Source organism: Plecotus auritus (assembly GCF_963455305.1).
Source record: "Plecotus auritus genome assembly, chromosome: 10".
Classification (NCBI taxonomy): Eukaryota; Metazoa; Chordata; class Mammalia; order Chiroptera; family Vespertilionidae; genus Plecotus; species Plecotus auritus.
This window is the reverse complement of record NC_137785.1, coordinates 41972733-41994698: the sequence shown is the minus strand read 5'-3', so window position 1 is coordinate 41994698 and position 21966 is coordinate 41972733. Positions and strand designations below refer to the sequence as shown.

The 21966-nt window shown below is 56.1% G+C and overlaps 1 protein-coding gene across 6 annotated transcripts in view; it reads right to left on the bottom strand.

Moving 5' to 3' along the window:
• Positions 1 to 28: 28 nt before the first annotated feature.
• Positions 29 to 21966, bottom strand: part of BCAR1 (BCAR1 scaffold protein, Cas family member) — a 68791-nt gene continuing 46853 nt past the window's right edge. For 5 of the 6 annotated variants that reach the window (XM_080645147.1, XM_080645148.1, XM_080645149.1 and 2 more), the window contains exons 2-7: positions 12516 to 13127; positions 6763 to 6921; positions 6487 to 6603; positions 4101 to 5198; positions 3288 to 3377; positions 29 to 1044 (exon numbers count right to left, since the gene is read on the bottom strand). In XM_080645147.1, coding sequence (XP_080501273.1) covers positions 532 to 1044; positions 3288 to 3377; positions 4101 to 5198; positions 6487 to 6603; positions 6763 to 6921; positions 12516 to 13052 — 2514 coding nt within the window. In that variant the 5' untranslated portion in view covers positions 13053 to 13127 and the 3' untranslated portion in view covers positions 29 to 531. Of the gene's footprint in view, positions 1045 to 3287; positions 3378 to 4100; positions 5199 to 6486; positions 6604 to 6762; positions 6922 to 7604; positions 7645 to 12515; positions 13128 to 21966 lie in introns of those variants that run through there. The other variant, XM_080645150.1, reaches the window with a different exon arrangement.

Sequence of the window (21966 nt, the reverse complement as noted above, 5' to 3'; positions counted from 1 at the left end):
CTCTTCCCTGCACACCTCAGGAGGCTACTTTTCACTTTTAAAATTTTATTTAAATGTAGACTGTTAGTCAAATGATTGGAAAATCAATAATGAAAAATAGTTTTTTAGGGGTTTCTCTTGGTGCTGAGGAGCACATCTCAGTGGCACTGACCCCTGGGGGAGACATAGCACCCTCATGGGGCTGAGGTCAGCCCCCAGGGGTCACCAAGGCTGTGTGGGCCAAGGGACCTGCACGCTTGTGGCCTGGCTGCCCAGAGCTGGGACCTCCCCAGCCTGCAGTGCCCTCAGGGAAGACCCCAGCCTGCTTCCTGGCCCGGGCTCTGGGGGCCTTGCTCTGCTTGGGCTCCTGAGCCCACACCCTGCCCTGTCATAAATACGTACAAATCCCTGACAGGCTGGGGCACAAGGCCTGGGGAAGCTGGGGATGCCTGTCCCCAGGCCTGCAGCACTGAGACTCCCGGGGTGGTGCCTAGGGCAGCTTGAACCATCACTGCCCTCTTCCCCCACCCTCCATCCCTCAGGTCACTGTCCTCAGGCAGCTGCCAGCTGGCCCAGGACCCGGCGGAACTGCTGAGTGCTATGGCCCAGCTCCTTGACCCTGTCCACCATGTCCTGGGCGGCGGTGGGCGATGGGTACTGCAGGGCAGCAGCTTTGGTGGTGGCCACGATGCCACGCAGGAGGTCGCACAGTAGGTTGCTGTAGTGAGTCACCTGGCTGCGGACGTCAGCTGCCTTGGCCTGCCGCGACAGCGTGTCCCCAATGAACACCAGCTTATGGGCGCTGAGGATGACAAACTTGCTGTGTGCCACAAAGATCTTGGGCGGCTGGTTGGTGGCCACGGCGGTGAAGAAGGCGTCCACCGCGTTGGTGAGCGTGGTCAGGTTTGCCTCGCACTGCTCCAGGTAGAAGAGCAGCAACTGCCGGTCCGAGGGCCCCAGGCTGCCTGTCCGCCCTGGGGCCAGGGACTGGGCAGACGTCCAGTTGGTCAGGTCGTGGTCGATGGGCCGGGACACCTCTTGCTCCAGCCGCTCAAACTGCTTCAGCTGCGGAGAGGGAAGGCAGAGTGAGACCGCAGCCACAGAGCACAAGGGCTCAAAGGGGCGGCATTTGGACTCAGCAGCAGCGGGGACAGGCCTCCTGTCCTATTGGCAGAGCATGTTCTAGAGATTCTCCAAATAACTTTCACCAATCTCATTTATGACTCCATTTCTGTAACGTTTTTAAAATGGCACAAGGAGAGACATGGAGAACAACCGAGTGGCGGTGAGGACGAGGGACATCACTCTTGTCTGGGTGCTGCTCTCTAATCAGTCAGAACATAATTGTGGGGAAACTAAGTGATGGGTACTTTCTCTGTAACTCTCTGTGAATTTATAAATATTCCAAAATGAAAAGTAAAAAAAAAAAAAAAAAAAAAAAAAAAATGTTCTTCTTAACATATCCTATCTAATAAAAGAGTAATATGCAAATTGACTGTACCTCTGCTACACCCACAAGCCACGCCCACCCGCCAATCAGGAGCGAACATGCAAATAAACCCAACCAAGATGGCTACGGCCACAGAGAGCAGGAGGGAGGCTTGGGTTTCCCCGGCAATGGAGGAAGCCAAGCTTTCCGCCTGCCCTTGCCAGCCTACGCCTCCACTCAAGGCTACAAAGTTTCAATGATAGAAGATACATAAACCCAAACAGAAATGGCAGCAGCCACGGAGCTGGAAAGAGCAGGAGGCTAGGGTTGCCTGTGACAATGGAGGAAGCCAAGCTTCTGCAGCCCTGGCCGGCCCAGGCCTCTGCTTAAGGCTACAAAGTTTCAATTATAGAAGATACATAAATCCCAACAGAAATGGCTGCCGCCTTGGAGCAAGCAGAAAGCTTGGCTCTGCTCCAGGCTACAAAGTTTCAATTGTAGAAGATAAATAAGCCCCAGATACCAGGGCCTCCACTTGGGTCGCCGGGGGGCGTGGCCGGCCTGCAAACCACCACAGGCCCCTTGCCCAGGCCACTCCATGCCCCAAGGGAACCCCCACCCTGATCTGGGACACCCTTCAGGGCAAACCAGCTGGCCCCCACCTGTGCACCAGGCCTCTATCCTATCTAATAAAAAAGTATTATGCAGATTGACCATTACTCCAACACACAAGATGGCTGCCCCCATGTGGTCAAAGATCCTGCCCCCATGTGGACACAAGATGGCCACCACAAGATGGCCAGCAGGGGAGGGCAGTTGGGAGGGACCAGGCCTGCAGGGAAAGGCAGTTGGGAGGGACCTAGGCCTGCAGGGGAGAGCAGTTGGGGGGGACCAGGCCTGCAGGGGAGGGCAGTTAGGGGTGATCAGGCCTGCAGGGGAGGGCAGTTGGGGGGGACCCAGGCCTGCAGGGGAGAGCAGTTGGGGGGGACCAGGCCTGCAGGGGAGGGCAGTTAGGGGTGACCAGGCCTGCAGGGGAGGGCAGTTAGGGGCAAACAGGCTGGCAGAGGAGTAGTTAGGCATCAATCAGGCTGGCAGGGGAGTGGTTAGGGGGTGATCAGGCTGGCAGGCAGAAGTGGTTAGGGGCAATCAGGAAGGCAGGCAGGCGAGCAGTTGGGAGAGGGATGTCCGAATGCCCACCGGGATCGGGCCTAAACGGGCAGTCGGACATCCCTCGAGGGGTCCCAGATTGGAGAGGGTGCAGGCTGGGCTGAGGGACACCCCCTGCCCCCGTGCACGAATTTCGCGCACCGGTCCTCTAGAACAACATAAAAAGACTTAATGCACCAAGCAGAGAACCTTATGGGTGATATTTCTGTGTTTATTTTGTGCTAGTCTATGTTTTAGTTTTTATTATCTTCATAATCAGAATAAAACTCCCTTAGTTTTTGTAAACTGTCTGTTTCAAGTGATCCAAAATATGAAGGAGATTCTATGTTTGCAGATAAATTATTTATAAAGAAAATTGGGTACAATTTAAATGCTCAACAATAATGCTATATGACCTTTAAAAATAATCTATGAGGACTGTTTAATGCCATGGAAAAACGCATGAGATAAAAGCAGATGTAATTGTTCACAAAGTACCATGTTAAACACTCCTCTGGGTAACCGGCTTCTTTTTCCTGCTTTCTTATACTTTTCTGTATGGTCACTCTAAAACATCCACCACAATTACTCTGCTAGTGTCAACCCAGCAAACGCATGGGGACAGGATGCAGTGGAGTGGGACTGGCTGGGAGGGCCCGAGGCTCAGCTCCACAGGCTGGCTTCTGACAGATAAGAAGCTTTTGCTGAAGCAGCGGGTGTCCCGCGTCCTCACCTGCTGCAGCTCCAGCTGGCCCTTCCCCTGCCGCATGATGTTGCCCTTTTCCAGCAGCTCCTTCTGAGTCTTCTCAAACTCTTCCTTCCCCTGGAGGGGAGACAAGGACTGGGCTGAGCCAGGACCCCACAGACCAGGAGGGGGCACAGTGAGAAGAGTGGCCACCAGGTGGCGCTGCACACTGCATCAGGCTAGCACGGAGGCCACCAGGCCCAAGGTGGGGTCGGCTTCCAGAGGAAGCAGCCCTCCTGGGCCGCCTCCATCTCTCGCCAGCACAGGAAGGGGTGGGCATACTCCATGTGGCCAAGGCCAGCCTCCCTGCCCTCGTTCCAGTGCCATCCCCTAGGCATACAGAGCCTGCCCACCTGTCCCTGACCCCTGGGCCCTGACCCCTGCCAGATCTCAGCCTGGAATGCTGAGACCACCTGGCTGGCACCCCGGTCTCTGCTCAGAGAACCACCTTCCCATCACCTTGCTTGTTCCCCCTTGCCTAGAAGTATCTTTGTCTTTGCTTATATTTCAGGACCCATCTCCCCAAACAGAACAGCCACCTCTGCCCTGGTCAGCTGCAGGATGTGATGACAAGGATGCGTTGGCCCAAAGGCCTGAGGTGGGGAGAGGAATGGGCTTCTGGGGGCCCTCTGGCCTGGAAGCTCAAAGTGAGAGAAGGACAAGGGACCCACTGAGGCCCTCCTGGGCCAAATCCTCCTTTGGCCACAAAAGCCCTTCGTGGGGGTGATAAGGGTCCCACGACAGGGGTGGAAAAATCAGAGCTCAAAGAGGACCAGGAAACCTGGGCAGGGCGGCACCCACCTGCAGGTGGACGTAGTCGTAATCTTCCATCCAGCCACCCTCACTGTTCTCGTACTGCCCATCTGGTGAGTCCTGGGAGGTGAACTTGGGGGGTGAGGGCAGGGGCCGGGACTGGATACTGCTGGCCTTGTCGGTGGGGATGGGATGCAGGGAGCCGCCCCCCTCGGGCCCTGAGACAGGGGCCTTGGTCCGTCTGAAGAGCAGCGAGGCATTGCCATGCAAGAAGGAAGCCAGCTGCTTGGCATCCTCGGGCACAGCCCGTGAGCAGGCCACCAGGCGGTCCAGGTCTTCAGAAGTGGCCCCAGGGCCTCCTCGGCTACTGTCAAAGGTCTGACCATGGGCCACCAATGTCTGGTAGACGTCCTCCATCTTCTGCAGTTGCCGGCTAAGCTTGGCATTCAGTGTGCGGTCAGAAGTGTGGGCAGAGTTGCCCACGGCGCTGCGGGCAAACTCCAGCAGCTCATGGACGGCCCCCTGGACAGCGGCCACAGCAGCTCGCAGGTCCTGTGCTGGGGGCTCCTGAGGCTCCGTGGTGCTGCGCCAGCCCCCACACCGGCCAGCACTGCTTGCCACGTCCAAGAGGTGGGTGACGGTGGCGCTCACACCCTGCTGTAGCCGGGTCAGGGCCTCCACAGCCACCTCCAGCTCCAGGGGCTCGCGGCCTGGCACCGGTGCCTCCAGGGAGGAGGCCGACTGGCTGCTGCGAGTGCTGCCTGTGCTGGAGGCAGACAGGCGCTTGGCATCAGCTGGGGCCTCTCGCTCAGCGGAGGGGGGCACCACGTACACACCATCGTCGGCCACGCTGCTATCAGCCACCTCAGGAGGAAGAACCCGCTCACGGGGCACGTCGTAGAGGGTGCTGGGGCCAGGCCGCCGCAAGCCAGGGGGCACGTCGTAGATGTCGGGAGCAGGGGGTGGCACGTCGTACACATCCTCAGCGGGTGACGAGTCTGGGGGGGGTGCAGCGAGGACCAGTGGGTGGCGGGTTGGGTCAAAGGGCTTGGCCTTGGCGAAGGCAGGGGGAACGTCATAGGTTTCTTCACGCAGTAGTGGGCCATCAGGGACGTCCTTGCTCACAGACGGAGGAACATCATACACCTGAGGGGCCAAAGGGTGGTCAAGGCTGCCCGCCCATCTGCCCACCTGAAGCCGAGGGACCGGACCCAGCCACAGCCCGGTGCACATTCACCACCATTCTATCCACACAGGTATGGTTAAGAGCCCAACTCTGGGGCCAGACCTGAACTCAACATCCTGGCTCCACTGTGTGACCTAAGGCGGGTGACTGCTCACCTCAAAGATGAAAGATCTCCCTCACAGGCTTGTTGTGAGGGTTATGTAAGTTAATTCACTGTGTAACTTCAAACACTCCGTGGGAGATCAGTTATCACACCCCTACCACCATCCCATCACCACCCCATCACCATCACCATCACTGCCACCACTACCACCACCCCATCACCATCACCATTCACTGCCACCACTACCACCACCCCATCACCATCACCATTCACTGCCACCACCACCATCACCACCACCACCACCACCACCGCCATCACCACCACTATCGTCATCACCACCACCATCCACTACCACCACCATTGCAATCACCATCACCACCCACTACCACCATCACCTTCACAATTCACTACCACCACCCCATCACCATTCAATGCCACCACCACCACCACCACCACCACCATTCACCACCACCGCCATCACTACCGCCGCCACCACCACCATCACCACCACCATCACTACCACCACCACCATCACCATCATTACCACCATCACCACCACCACCACCATCACCACCACCATCACCATCATTACCACCACCACCACCACCACCATCACCACCACTACCACCATCACCATCACCACCATCACCACCACCACCACCATCACCATCACCACCACCATCACCATCATTACCACCACCACCACCACCACCATCACTACCACCACCACCGCCACCACTGCTGCCGCCTGTGTGTTCCCTACTCTGTGCAGGTACTTGGCTGAGCTATCTGTGTATTACAGTCAGGGTGACAACACCTTGGCTTGTGCCTGATGCCCCCTCATTATTACTGGACCCCCTTTTGCTCTCAGAAGTGTTGGGTTTGGATGATAGGCTCTGTGGTCGCCTTGCTGACACCCTGTGTGTTCCTCTCACACACCATGAAGAAGGCCCTCCACGTGGCCCTTTTACAGCCAAAGACGCTGAGGCTCAGGAGCACCCACTACAGAGTGAGTGAGTGAGGGCAAAGCTGGGATCTGGAGTCAGGTCTCTTCATGTCCCCACCCCAGTGCACACTCATAGTCATATCCAGACCCGAGCTCAGTCAGGACCAGCCAGTGAGGCCCCAGCACCCCGACTGCTCACCGCGTGGTGGCTGGATGGCGGCAGGCTCTTCTCCACACTGGGGGGCACATCGTACACGTCCAGAGATGGGTCCCAGCCATTGGGACCCTTGACAGCCATGGGAGGTGTGTCATATACCTGGGGCAGAAAAGGTGCAGTGATACAGGTGCCAGGGCCTCCTGACGGATGGAAAGAGCAGTAACTCCAGAGCCACCTACCCCGGCCAGGGCGGGGAAAGCCACTCCTCCCTCAGCAGGGCCAGCCGAGTCACCCCCACCCAGGCAGGCAGGCACCTACCTCCTGGCTGTACTGGCTGGGAAGCCCTCGAACAGGGGGCACGTCGTAGATGTCCTGGGGTCCCGGGCCCAGCAGGTGGCGCGGGATGTCGTACTCGTCCTGCTCTGGCTGGGAGGCCTCGAACACATAGCCCTGCCCCACACGGGTGGGCACCACCACCTAGGGACAGACGGCCAACTGTCACCACCAGCCCTGGAAGCCAGCCTCCAGGGTCCACGCTCGGGTCCTCAGGGAGACTCCACTCCCTGTGAGGTGGCTGAGACACAAAAGTGGGGTGAGGGGTCCCCAAGAGTGGGCTCAGAGGCCACTCAGAGGCAAGGGCATTCTCATCTCCTTGCATTCTCTGCCCTTTCTTCAATGACATGCTATGCCAGGAAACCAGGAAAAGGAAGAGGCCTCTACACCTGGATGGCCAGGTTTCAGAAGAGGGTGCCTATGGGCTGGGAAGAGGAGGGGCCACCCTTGAGTGGGGTGCCTCTGCCTCAGGACACTTCCCAGTTGCACGCTTCTAGGGGTTGTCCTGACTGCAGGATGCAGGAGCCACCTTTCGGATCCAGTACAAATGTAAGTGTGGTGCCAGGCTGGGCCCACAGGAGGTGGCCTGCAAGAGATCCCAACAGTCAAAGCCTGGGGCCTCCAAGGAGGCGGTGGCCTGGCAGAGCAGCAAGCAGCCCCCAGCCCTCTATTCCCCTCACAGCACATCTTGGGGAGACTCCCAAGGACAGGCCCAGTAGGGACTCCCAGACCTCAGGTCCAGTTCTCAAGCAGATGTAGTGAGAGTAGCCAAGACTAGAACCAAGACTCCCACTCCCCACCCACATGGCCCCGAGACCACCACTCACCCGAACAGGTAACATCGGCCCAGAGAGGAGGCCAGCCCCTTCCCCTCCCCGGTGCCCGTCCCTGGGCCCTGGATCCGGAGCCGCAGGCTGCCCACAGCCCTTCATGTCAGCACCGGGTCTGGCAGGCAGTGCCGGGCACACAGCCTTCTTCCCACAGGCACCCTGGCCTGTGGGAGGGTCAAATGTGTGGGAGGGTCAGCCTGAGGGACAGGCTGGCAGATCTCCTAGGCCAGTTCAGGGCATGCTTCCCCAAGGCTGCTGGCCCTGATCTTCTCCTGACAGAAAGGCCCTTTGTTCTCTAATCAAAAGGGACATCTGGGATGGGGTTGACTCGGGCCCTCCCCACACACATCCCTGGGCAGTAGAGCTGAGGCAGGGCCAGCCCTCAGGCTCACGGCCCCCAGAATCCTGTGTCCATGCTGTGCCAGCCCTCAGGCATGGGCAGCTGCCAGTAGAGCAGTGTCTCCCCCCAGAAGTGCAGGCACCAGCACTCTTCTCATTAGCCCAGGGCCTGGCAGAGCCTCCTGCTCACGCATACCCTTGCCCGCCTCCCTCCTGGGCAGCAAAGCAACACTGGGCTCCTGGGCAGACTCCCGTTAGCTGCTGGGGCGTGCCTCCATGGGGTTTCCCGCCCACTGCCCCCCACCCCGGCGTGTCTGGAAGTGGAGCTGGCAGCCCTCCCCAGACTCATCTCCCTCCTTGAGCCCCAGACTTGAGTCTCCTCCAGTACTATTTTTAGACACTGGAACCTGCCAACAGCAGGGCAGGCAGGCGGGTGGGCGGGAGCTGGCGGGACGTGGCAGGTTGGTGGGGCCTGGAGGCGAAGCCTGAGGTGTCTCGAGGCCCTGCTGGCCTCCAAAAGGCAGGTGGGGACCAGGCCTCATGAAGAGGGGTGTGCACCTCGCCCCCACTCCAGTATCCCACAGATGACACAGGGCAGGCAGTGCAGGCAGAAGGGCTCTGGGGACCGGACCCAAACCCTGGGCAGCTTGCCACGCCTGCGGCTGAGCTGGTGACAGTAAGCAGCCATATTGGCCAGCTTAAGTTTTTCTGGTAGAAAAAAATAGTAAGGCAGCTGCCAGTGGGGAAAAGCTCATTAGGGAAACCAGCTCTCCAGAGAGCTGCTGAGCCACCTAATCACAGGCTGCCCTGCTCTGCACCTGGGCCCCATTAGCAGGACCTGAGGCCCCCAGGGTGGGGGACACAGCCTGAGTCTGGGAGAAAACACACATCACAACCCAGGACCACGTGCTCTCACGCACATCTCAACAGTGCAAGACAGACACACGCATACCCACTGCCAGATGCACACCCAAAGACAGACAACCAGGCAGGGCAGGCCAGGCAGGGCATCTGCAGGGCAGGAGTGAGACATGACACTAACGGCTTCCAAGACCCAGTGAGATGGGACGGGCCACCTGCCCAGGGACCCGACCACCTCAAGGCAGCTCGGCTGCCAGTCTCTCCCATCTGCAAACGGGTCACTGGATCACGTGGCCCAGGCTGACTGGCCTGGCACCCCCCCACTCCACCTGCCTCTGGAAGCTTGGTTTCCTCCTCTGAGAAATGGAGCAATACTGGAACGCTGTGGGACGGAGCAAATGGCCATCTAACCTCTCATCGAGAGTGAGGGACAAACCTAGCTTGGGTCCCCTTGCTTCTGGCACCCCCATGGCCCGGCACCAGGAGCCTGGGGAGATGAAGCTCCCAAAAGGAACAGAACTGAGCTCAGCTGTGTCTCCCCATTGCCTGACCCAGAGCCACAGCTGTTCCCTTAGGCACAGCTGCGGCCCCTGACCCAGAGGCACTCCCCCAAGAGTGACCTCACAAAAACACCCCTCCCCCTGGGGGCCCTATCTACTTCTGCCCTCAGCCTCCTAAAGCCACGCCCCTGCCCCAATGTACTGACACCTGGTGTGGCCCTGACCTCTCTCAAGCCATTCAGTCCCCCAACCAAAGTCCTGGCAGGCTTCCTCCAAGGCCCAGCCAACCTCTCCCCTGGACCAGGAGCCTATTTCCCAGACTTGTGAGGGGGAGGACGAGGCTTATGAAAGCATAACCCTGAAATGTGGACGCAAATGCGTGCACACCAAGGTGTCCACGCCTGGCTGTGTGTCAGAGACAGGTATCATCAGAAACTGCCTAGAGCCCACCCATGGAGGGGCAACAGAGCAAATCCAGGGCAGTAGTCACAATCATGTTTAGGGACTCAACAAAATGCTTTGATATCTAACTGATATTGGATTTACTACCTCAAAATGCAAAAGTATGTGTACAAATCTGTGAAAGATGAATAGAGTATGCTAGACAAAACATGCCAAAATCTCCCAGTGATTACCTCAACTGGGGCATCTCCTATCTATTTTTCATAATTACCCATTTTTTATGACAGACAAGCTTCACTTTCATGAGCATAAAATAAAAGCAGATGTAATCAAGGCTGCCCAGGTCAGGAGCAATGAGGTTTCTTGGGGGAGGGCCACTGGGTGAGCCCAGAAGCAGACTGAGAGCAAGTCTTACCAATGGGAGGGAAACAGAGCCAATGACCAACTGCTGCTGCCTGGCCCACAGGCCTCTTGCCTGCCCGCTCACAGATGCACCAGGGCAGGCCTGCCTGCAAAGACAAGGGAAGGGAGAGGGAAGGGGAAAGGTATGCCTCCCTGGGGGGGTGGGGGGGGTGGGGTGGGTGTGTGTGTGTGTGTGTGTGTGTGTGTGTGTGAACTAGGGCATGCCCCAAGGCTCACCAGCTAGGAACTGCCTCCCTGCTACTACTTCCTGCTAAAGCTACCTGGGAACAGCCTCTTCTAGGCCATCCCAGTCCAGCACCGCCCATCTCTGGCCAGAGAGCTGAAGGACCAGGAAGTGGGAGCCAGTGACCCAGGGTTCCCTGGTAGCCAGTGTCATTGGGACACCTTCTGCCAGCCAGTCAATGACCTCTAGGAAGGTCTCCTGGCTGCTAAGCTCCATCCTGTGGGCAGGGGCAAGTCTCCCACCTCACCCTGAGCTGGCTCTGAGGACAGAGGCTCAGTGCTGTGGAGTGAGTGTCTACTCGGCTGCTACCTCTCCAAACACAGGCGGCCCTGGGCCCAGGGAAGCTGATCCAGCAGAGCCCGGTTGCTATGCCCACTGCCCATCCTCTCCCACCAGGGCCTCCGAGTCACATCACCTGCTGTGGTCTCTCTCTGAGGAGGGACAAGCTGAGGAGCTGGAGCTGGAAAGGCTGTAAGGGCCTCCCTGCGGGTGTGGGCTCCACACCAGTTTCTCAGGGTCCTCCTGGGTGAGCTGTAAAAGGTGAACAACCATGGAGGAGACAGGAGAGCTGGGTATGACCACTTTGTCCCCCAAGTCTGTGGGACTTCGTTTCCAGGCCTCAGGAAACTCCACTCCCCAATTCTTTTTTTTTTTTTTTTAAACATATTTTATTGATTTTTACAGAGAGTAAGGGAGAGGGATAGAGAGTTAGAAACATCGATGAGAGAGAAACATGGATCAGCTGCCTCCTGCACACCCCCCACTGGGGACGTGCCCACAACCAAGGTACATGCCCTTGACCGGAATCGAACCTGGGACCCTTCGGGCTGCAGGCCGGCGCTCTAGCCACTGAGCCAAACCGGTTAGGGCTCCACTCCCCAATTCTTGAAGGGATGTGTGTATGAGAAGATATAGGCCAAAGGTGAGAAAATGTTGCTCCTGACTCAGCCCAAAGCAGCCAGTGGGGCCTGGCCTCTCCTTCCTTCAGGCAGACAGACTGGGGAGTGTGTGGGGCCTTGTCCCCTGGCCCAACATCCCACTGGCAAAAGAGGCTTGAAGCAGATTCTCTCTCAGGACGACCCTGAACTGGCAATCCCATAGGCAAAATTCTCCCCACTGTGCAGAAGTTACAAACAGGTCACCTGTAGGTGCCTGCAGGACCACTAACATGCCCCAAAAGAGAAGGGCAACTATGGAGCCAGGGACGGCCAGAAGATATGCTCTACTCCCACCCAAGGGACTGACACCCCCGCCCCAGAACCTCCAGGCACAAGGCGACGACTGGCCTCTCCCCTCTGTCCCTTCTTCCTTTCCTGCTCACCAGGATGTGGCCATGCTGGTTAGAGCTCACAAGGCAACTTCCCTGGCCCATGAGACTCAAGCCCTACATCGACAATGTCAGAGCAACAAGATGGAAGGAGCCATGGCCCCTGATAGGCACAGAGGTGCTGTGTCAGGCCTGCACTGCTCATTTCCAAACGGAGGTATGTGAGAAAAAAAACACCTCTCCTTTTGTTCAATCCATTCTTTTGGGTTTTCAGCCACACTCCCCTAACTGCTGCACTGCACTCCATGCTGGATTTCTCCCCTTCAAGTGCCACCCTACACTCCCAACCCTCCTTCCCTTTCCTAGGTCCCCTGCCCCTGCCTGGGCCCCTCAATGCTCCCGTACCCTCCACTCTCTGGACAGAATGACTTAACTAGAATATGGGTTGAGCAGGTCACTTCCACTCAAAACCCTCTATCTTCAGGAAAGCATCTGGGTCTTAGGTGGCACCAGGCCCCTGGGAGTCTGTCCCCAGCCTGTTGCTCCGGCATCACCAGCCAAGCCTTAACTGCCAACCCAGAATACAGAGACTTTTCCTCACCTCCAGGCCTTTGACAGGCTTCGTCCTCCCACTGGCATTTGTCTGAGGTACACCTCATGGTCCAAGGCCAGCTCAGCTATCTCCTCTTTGGGCTGGCCCAGCCTGTTCACACCCAGCAGCAGCAGCAGAATGAACACATTCCCCAAACAATCACCTCCCAGACCAAATACACAGCCACTGCTGGAGCCCCAGAGAATCCAAGGGTGTTTAGCTGTGCCCTGCTGTGCCCAGAAACCAGGGTTTGCGCGAAACCCAGCAGGAGGGCTGCCCAGCTATGCCAGGGTGGCCTTACCTTTGGCGGTGGCTTTGTCCCCTCCCAGCTGCGTGCATCCATGGATGGAGGAACCTGGTAGATGTCAAGCCCCATCCCAGCAGAAGGTGGCACCTGGTAAATGTCCTGGGTGGAGTTGCCAGGCCCTGGAGGCACCTGGTAAAGGTCCGGGGCTGAGCTGGGGAATGGGTGATGCGGCATCTGCTTTGAGAATGTGGATGTCTGCTTGGCCGGGGGAGACTGGAACTGTGGACTGGGCCCAGGGGCTTGGTAGAGCCCCTGTTGGGTCTTGCTGGGGGTGGGCACCAGGTAGATACTGTCAGACTGCGGTGGATAAGTGACAGGCAGCATAGGCGTGTACTGGGCAGCCGGGTTGTGGAGGCCAGGCTGGGGCAGGGTCAAAGGGGCAGGTGGGCCGGGGCCAGGCCCTGCAGGCTTCTTGTCATGCATGCCCACCAGGATCTTGAGGCGGTTCCCGGGCACGATGCCTTGGCGCCCATGCAGCGAGCAGAGCCACCAGCCGTCCAGGCCCTGTGTGTCCCGCTCCAGCACCGTCATGATATCGCCCTTGCGGAAGGAGAGCTCATCTGGGGACTCGGCCACGTTGTCATACAGGGCTTTGGCCAGCACGTTCTGGGGAGAGAGGACACAGGTGGGCATGAGGATGTGCAGGGAGGGCTCAGCGGCCTGCCCGTCACCCACGCCTCTCCAGGTCAGGGGAAACATCTGGTGTTGGCACTGGGAAAGGAACTAAGTAAAGTTTGGCACAATCCTGGTGCCTGTGACCCCATGAACCCCAGCAGAAAGGCCCAGCTGATCTTGGCATTTTTTTTCCAAATGGGCCTGGATAGCACCTCAAAATCCTCTCAACCGCAGCCACCACCTACACGCCAGGGATGGCACTCAAGATACTATTAAAAACCACTCCCAAAGTCATACTGCAACCTGGACCAACACTGGGAGAGCAGCGATAATGACAATAATGGCCACCACGTTCTGGGAAGAAAACAGGATGTACACCCTCCCTGCATAGTCCTGCTGCCCCACCAGTGCAATCAGCCAAGAGGAAAAAAACAAACACAGTGGGGAGGGGACACGGGGACAAAACCGTCATCATCTATGTGAAAATGCCCACACTAGAACCGTGGTCGGCAAACTGCGGCTCGCGAGCCACATATGGCTCTTTGGCCCCTTGAGTGTGGCTCTTCCACAAAATACCATGGCCTGGGCGAGTCTATTTTGAAGAAGTGGCGTTAGAAGAAGTTTAAGTTTAAAAAATTGGGCTCTCAAAAGAAATTTCAATCGTCGTACTGTTGATATTTGGCTCTGTTGACTAATGAGTTTGCCGACCACTACCCTAGAAGACTCTGTAACTGATGAGAATGAAAAGTCAAAGAACAGATTTCACATGATAACAGCAAGAGCTACAAGTTATTCAGGAATTGATCAAGCAAAGCCTGAAGGAGGCCCTAACCGGTTTAGCTCAGTGGATAGAGCGTCGACCTGCAGACTCAAGGGTCCCGGGTTCGATTCCGGTCAAGGGCATGTACCTTGGTTGCGGGCACATACCCAGTGGGGAGTGTGCAGGAGGCAGCTGATCGATGTTTCTCTCTCATAGATGTTTCTAACTCTCTATCCCTCTCCCTTCCTCTCTGTAAAAAATCAATAAAATATATTAAAAAAAAAAAAAAAAGCCTGCAGGAGGCCTCAGAGGCAGAAATGTTTATATTCTGTCAAAGGGCTCAAGAACAAACGTGAGTAAGGGGAAACATACACCAAGTTCATGATGGGATGACTAAGCGATATAAAAAGCCAATCAGCCCAAGCTTACTTAATGAATTATGATTACAACACAGTGCCAGCAGAAACTTTTTTGTTGAGGCATCTAACCAAAGAAAAATAATTCTTCTAGAATTAAAGGGAGGAAAAGAGGTCTACAAATAGGCAGGTTAATTCTGAAAATAAAACACCAAGGGCACTCTCCTTCCCAGCTGTGAGAGCCTGCCACAGCTCCAAACCAGGGAGTGGCCTGGGGGCCAGAGGGCAGGGACAGGACTCAGGAAAGAGGAGAATGCACCGTAAATGATATTAGGAGGAAAACTCCATGTGAACACTTGCCTCACATTATAAAGGGCAATTAGAGACCTAAATGTGAAATGTATAACTCTAGAACTAATAAAAGAAAAAATTGTGGGAGAATTACCTTTGTGATGTGAAAAAAATATAAAACAAAACCTCAAAAACAAAGACGCCAAAAGCACAAAATGTAAGGTGACAAAAACAAGAACAGACAGGGTGACAGGTCACCAAATGACAAGAGTGATTAATGTAGAATCTGGAGGTGCTCCTACAAATCAGTAAGAACAGAGATAAGAACACTCACAGAAAACCAACAAAATATGAGTGACTTTTCCAAAGGGGAAAACTGAATGGCCAAGACCCCCCAAAGAATGCTCAGGGGGGATGGCACTCAAGATACTATTAAATCGGGACACATCTGCAACTCTGCTGTGTGCCAGCAGGTGCCCAGGTGTCTGGTGAGGCCTGTTGGCCACACCCTCCTGAGGTAAGAGTAGAGTCCTTTACTGTAAATGTTATAAACATCTACAAAACAACCCCATGTATTTTTCACAGATTCTTATCCAGAGAGATTCCAGACACATTACGTTAGCATGGGTGCTTCTGGAAGAGGGACAGGAATGAGATAGACATCAGGAATAAATGAGAAAAATAAAGCAAAACAAGGAACGACAGCACTCTCCAACCTTCCTTTTTGCTGCTGTAATTCTGTTAATTTGCACAGCCACCCAACACTGCTTCGGGGTTCCGCTAGTCAGCAAACTCTTCCAGAGCAGGGACATGCGCTCCAGGAAGAGGCCCTGGGGGAAGGCGGTAGGGTCAGAGGCAGGTGGACCATAGCACTAGTGATACTGAGTGGCAGACCCAGAACCTCACTAGGGGCAGAAAATCTGGGGGTCAGGAGGCCCTGAGTTTTTAGCCCTTGACCCCTGATGCTGCTACTCCCTTGCACAGGTGCCAAGCTCAGGCTGGGCTCAAGAGATATCACAGAACGTCCCACCTCCACCCCCGCTGGAGGGCCAAGGTCATTTCCAAGGAGCTAAGGAGGCACCTGGGGGAGAGAAGGCCAGGGTTGCCTTGGCCTTCTAGGGCAGCAGAGAGCTTGGCAGGGTGCAGCAGAGGCCAGGCCTCACACACAGGGGGAAGCCAGGTCTGTGGAGAGGATAGCACCAGGCCAGCTGGGCTCCAGCTCCACCAGTGAGGCCTCAGCTCTGGTTGCCCTACTGAGTCTCCTGGGGTCTGAGGACACATAACCTGGTCTAGATCCTTGACTAAGGAATGAAACCTGGGTCTGGCCACCCATTAGCTGTGTGACCTTCCCCACCTGGGCCCAGTCTCCTCCCCAGGACTCCATCTGCAAGGAGTCAAGCAGGAGCAGCAATTCCAGGCAGAAGGAAGAGCCACACCCCTGCAGGCAGGAACAGGAAGTGGGAGCCTGGGCCCTGGAGCAGAGGAGAGTGAGGGTGAGGCCTCAGCCAAGCCCCTCTCCTCACTCCATACCTGCATCTGGGGTCAGCAAGGGCCCCTGTGAGCTCCATCTCCACTGCTGCCACACCGGATTAGGGAAGAGGCCTGAGTATCATCAAGGTGGCCCCTGGGAAGGCCTGGGCCGGCATGTGCTCCAGGCCCCAGGACTGCATGCTCAGACCCCGGGAGCCCACTTCCTCAGAGCAGCTCATAGGTTCCCGCCCCAGAAAGGGCCAGCGGCAGGAAAACTGGGAGCCAAGAGTGGCAAGACCCAGGGAAGAAGCCAGTCAAGGCAGGCAGCTCAGAGCTCAGGAAGGGCAGAGCCAGAGGAGTCAGCCAGCACCGAGATGAGCACCAGGGCAGAGGCCCCTGGAACTGCTGACGACTGCAAGGTCCACACAGAAATTACCAGTTACAAATGCATGGAAGTGTAAATTATGCCTCAATAAACTGTCACTCCAACTTAAATAGGGAGAGGGAAGAATAACAATGTTAATATTTGAGATGACTGGGAGATGTTTTCTCTTCCTGATTTTCAGAATTTTTCTATTTGTATTTAATGAGCATTTCTTGGCTTTGGGGTTAAAACAACACACATCCTGAAAAAGAAAACAGTGGGCTACCTCCTAGGCTCCAAAGCAGGATAGGACAGAGGAGGCTGAAACAGGTCCAGAGGCCAGAGCCCAGGGAGAAGGAGGCAGGGGTGAGCCCACTGGGGCTCCAGGGCCCCATCCCCAGGCTGCCTTTAAGAAAAGTAAGTTTCCCAAATATGGTCTGCAGCTGGCCACAGGGAATCACATCCCTTCAGAGGGCGACACACACACACACACACACACACACACACACACACACACACACGGTCCCCCTCCCCCAGTGACCCCAGAATACAGAGCCACCCCACTGGGTCCCCCCAGCCCCTGCCCTGGTGACCACAGGAAGTGCCAGCAGAGTGAGTCACAGGAAAATTCCCCTCTGGCCCAGTCAGAAGAGGCGGGGAGAGAGGGGACTGCCCCTAGGAGGCCCCTCACCTCTAAGGAGAAGGGCAGCCCAGGGAAGGCTGGCAGATGGGCCTCCACCAGGTCCCACAGACAGGGCTGGGCACTCAGGGAGGCTGAAGGGCTCTGCTCAGTGCAAGGTCCAGTGGGGGAGGGGGAAGGGAAAGCAGAGAGTCCACCAGGGCTCAAGAAGCTACTGGGACTTCCTGTGCAAGGGTGGCCAGCCCCCACCCCTCAGAGTGAGGTACCCAACTATGGCTGTAACTGTATAGCCTGGGGCGGCTGGAGCCAGGCTGGGAAGCACCTCTTGGGCTGGGCACATGGCACTGGGCGCCTGGCACCAGGAGCTCCTTGCCTGCGTCAGCTGGTGCCTCTGCCCAGAGCCCCAGAGGCAGCCTTCTGTAGCCTGGGCACTGCTGGCGCTGGAGCACTCCAGCTGGCCAACGACTCGCCCCTTTGGGTTTCTAAACCTCCCCAGCAGCCCCTGACACAAGCTCCTCCTTTCTTCTCTCTCAGTCACTCCGTAGCACTCAGACCAGACCTGGGTGACCTCAGGCAAGTCCCTTAGCCTCTCTGAGCACTCAGATCCCTGTTCGGGACAACACAGGCCTAGCTAGCCCTAGCTCCATCAGGTCCCTAGCCACATGGGCCTTACATTCCAGTGGGGCAGACTGACACCAAAAAACTTGCTAGGACAGGGGGTAATCAGAGAGGGCCTCCCCAAGGGGGTGACACTTCAGATGACTCATGAAGAATGAAAACTAGGCAACCGTGAAACCAGCTAGGGAAGAGCATACAGGCAGCGGAGGGGCATGAGCCAAGGTACTGGAGCAGGGAGAGGCCAGAGGGGATAGGGTTGTGGCCCTGGAGCAGCAGGCAGGCCAAGGCCAGTCACACTGCAGGATGAGTTGGGATGGTGCATGGAGAGCTCAGTAACCAGCATCCTCAGGATCCAGCTTCTTGCCCAGCTTGTTCTTACAAGGAGCCGGCTCCCGCAGAGCTTAGCTTTGCAGCCTCCCCTGCTTCTAGGACAATCAGGTGCTTCACCCCCAAGCTCACAAGAGGGCACAGCTGTGATCTCTTGGAGGGGCATTCCGCCAGAGCACTATCACAGTCCTGGCAGACACTGCTGGCTATCTGTGTCTGCCCTGCCCTGCGTCTCTGGCCACCACACTCCTGCCTCTAGGAAACCTCTTGCTGTGTCCTTCTTCAGGACATGACTAGGGTGTACTCCCTTCAGGAAGGATCCTGTGCCTCTCATTGGGCATCCGCGCACTGTTGCCCCCACCTGGAAGTACTAATACATCTACATCTTACTATTGCCTGCTTCATGCCCCCCTACCTGGACACCCTCAGCATGGACCCCCCTCCCCTGCAAAAGCACTAGGCCTGGCCCAGGATGGGTGGGCTCCGGCAAAAATCCTCCTAGCATGTGGTGTCTGGCCCTTCCTGGGAGCAGTGTGGCTTCACCTGAGGAAGCCAGGAATGCCCTCTGCATCTCTCTTACCCAAGAGGGAGGAAGCAGAGGAGAACCCCAGCCAGGCTGGGTTGGTCCTCAGCTGGGCCTTGGACGCTGGTGGTCAGGCATCTGCGAGAACGGCAACTATCTGACGAGTATTCATGTCTCCCCCACAGCACCACCAGCTGCCTCAGGGACCTTAGATGTGCTCTGAGTATCCCCAAACCCCAAACCTGGTGGCTGGGAGTAGTGGAGAGACACGATTGATGGGTTCCCAGTGACTACAACAATGATGGCCGGTGCTGATTCTGTCATGGCAGGGCTCTTTTGCACACTTCAATCATCTCTTTTAACCCTGTGAGACACTATGATTAATTACCCCCACCTTACAGACAGGGAAACGGAAGCACAGAACAGTTACTCGACTTGCCTGGCTCACTGTCAGGGAGCAACAGAAGCGGATCTGGGCTGTGTGACAAGGTGGAGCTGGTGGTTCCTAGGGTAATGCTTAGGTTCATGGAAGCCAGGAGTGGAAATTTCACAGGCCTTTTGCTCCCTCCTGTTCCCCACCTCCAAACACACAGACACACACTCTCTCTAGCCCCCAGTGCAGAGCCTCACACACAACAGTCACTTGGGAAACACTAGTTCCCTTCATACCCAGAACCATCTCAACGTGAGCCAAGTTTATTTCTGGGATATTCTGTTTGCTTGTCTCAAGGAGTCTCAATGGCCAATGGACACAGGCCCAGAGCGTGTACTGACTACTGGTCTATGCCCACTGGTCGGCGCCTGCCCATCCCTTTGTCCTGCCCCTGTGCTCCCAGGCTGCAACCGAGCTCCGAGAGCAGTGCCTCTTCCCTCCCAGACATCCCCACGCTCACATCCTTGGTGGAACTCGGGGACCAGCACCGTTCGCATCACTCCCCTCATACTCCCAGGGACACTCGAGTGGCCAGAATCGGGTTCAGGTCCTCAGTGCTCTGCCAGCAGGGAAAAAATGTGGGTGAGCCCCCGCTCCAGAGCCATCCCAAGGGGAGCATGGTTCCTGCCCTGCCCACCTCAGGAGCCTGAGGCTCAGCTCTATGCCTAACACTCAGCAGCCAGAGGACAGGTCTGTAGAATGAAGATAAAAATCCACTGTCAGCAGCTCCCAGTAACAAGCCACGCCTGGCCTCGGCTGCAGTGGCAATAGCAGATGCCTTTGTGTCCAGGGCCAGCTCTGGCCGGAAGCAGGCCCTTCCCCCTCACCCTTGCTAGGGTGTCCTAGGTACTATCTCTAGGAGGCTGGGCAGAGGAGAGGTGAAAAGGGGAGGGCCCTCCTTGCTGCAGGGCATGGCCTCTGCAGCCCCCAACATACCATGGATGGTGGGAACAGGCAGAATTGAGGCCAAAGCATCAAGAAGCCTGTGGGGTGGTATAAGGACACAGCCAGCCCTACACCCTCTAGCCCACTCCAACTGCTGGCAGCTTGGGAATGGTCCCCAGTCCCCTTAGAATCCTCACTACTGTCCAGCTGGCATGGCTCAGTGGTTGAGTGTTGACCTGTGAACCAGGAGGTCACGGTTCCATTCCCGGTCAGGGCACATGCCCGGGTTTTGGGCTTGATCCCCAGTGGGGGGTAGGGGGACGTGCAGGAGGCAGCTGATCAATAATTCTCTCTCATCATTGATGTTTCTATTTCTCTCTCCCTCTCCCTTCCTCTCTGAAATCAATAGAAACATATTAAAAAAAAAAAAAAAAAAAAGAATCCTCACCACTGCCACCTCTCCCAGAGACTCAATCCAGGCTGGCAGACCGTAGACCTATACCCTGCTGCTCTCTTTCCCAGTCACTGGGGCCTGATGGGAGGAATCACAGGTCTCTCAGCAGAGGGCTCAGCATGAGGCTGACCTTTATTTCAAGGGCAGCACCAGAGTAGGGGTAACTTCTCCCAACCACAGATTTGTCATCATGGAAAAGGCAGAGGCAGAAGGGACAGCCTGGAGGGGACAGCAGAGATTTCACTCCTTACAAAGCCCTGGATTCTCCACCTTGACATCTAAAACCCCAGAGATCCCTAGCCGGTTTGACTCAGTGGATAGAATGTCAGCCTGCACACTGAAGGGTCCGGTGTTTGATTCCAGTCAAGGGCATGCCCGGGTTGAGGCTTGATCGCCAGTAGGGGGCATGCAGGAGACAGCCAATCAATGATTCCCTGTCATCATTGATGTTTCTATCTCTCTCTCCCTCTCCCTTTCTGAAATCAATACAAATATATTTTTAAAAAATAAAAACAAAAACATAAAACCCCGGAGAGCTCTGCCCACTCCAGTTCTAAAAGAGAACTTTCAGCAGCCCTTCAAGCAGCACCTCTGCCTGAGCTGAAATGGAGGGGGACACGATGGCACAAAAAGTGTGGTAGTCTAGCTTAAAAATAGTACCAAATGTCTCATTTCTAGGATACACAGTGGAGATGGGATGGGAGATGGAGCCCTGCCCCTCCATCCTTTGTGCTCCTTTCACTCCAGGTCAGTACTTCACCCTGCTCCTCACCTAGAGAGGGGAGGGAGTTAGGGCGAGCCCCACCTCCTTGGAGGGAGAGCACCCTGCAGCCCCTTACTTGAGGGCTAGAACCCTACCCTCCACCCCACCCTCCAAGTCTGACTCCAACACTGTCCCTCACCCCTCTGAGAAGCCTCCTGGGTACACACGTGGCTGGTCCTGGCTGTGGGCTCCTAGAGGACAGGGATGGGAGTTCTCTAGGTCCAGGAGAAAAGGGTTGTGGAACCTCCTAAAAACACTGGGCCTTGGTCCATGTTGCTCAGTGGTTAGAGCGTTGGCCCACACACTGAAGGGTCACAGGTTTAAGTCCAGGTCAAGGGCATATACCTGGGTTGCAGGTTCAATTCCCACCTGGTCTTTGGAGTGTTGACATGCTCTGCTGGGGCCGCCAACTTGGTGGGGTCCCCCTGGCACAGGGCTGTGCCTTTGTGGCCCCTTTCTGGGACCCAATGTTTTCTTTTTGGTTTGTCTTTTTTTTTTTTTTTTTTTGTAATCCTCACCCAAGGATATTTTTCCATTGATTTTTATTTTATTTATATATACTTTTTAAAATTGATTTCAGAGAGGAAAGGAGGAGAGAGAGAAATATCAATGATGAGAGAGACTCACTGATCAGCTGCCTCCTGTACGCCCCCATTAGGGATCAAGCCCACAACCCCAGCATGTGCGCTGACCAGGAATCGAACAGTGACTTCCTGGTTCATAGTCACCATTGATTTTTAGAGAGAGTAGAAGTGAGGGAGAGAGAAATGATACAGGAAGGGAGAGAGAGAGAGAGAGACATCCATGTGTCTCTCTCTCACATCAATTGGTTGCCTCCCACCTGTGCCCATTCCACTCCTGCTCCTCCAGCACAAACACACACCTGCTCTTCTAGGTCTGTCAGCCCTGTCTCCCTGACACCCAACATCAGTTCTCCACCTGGGAA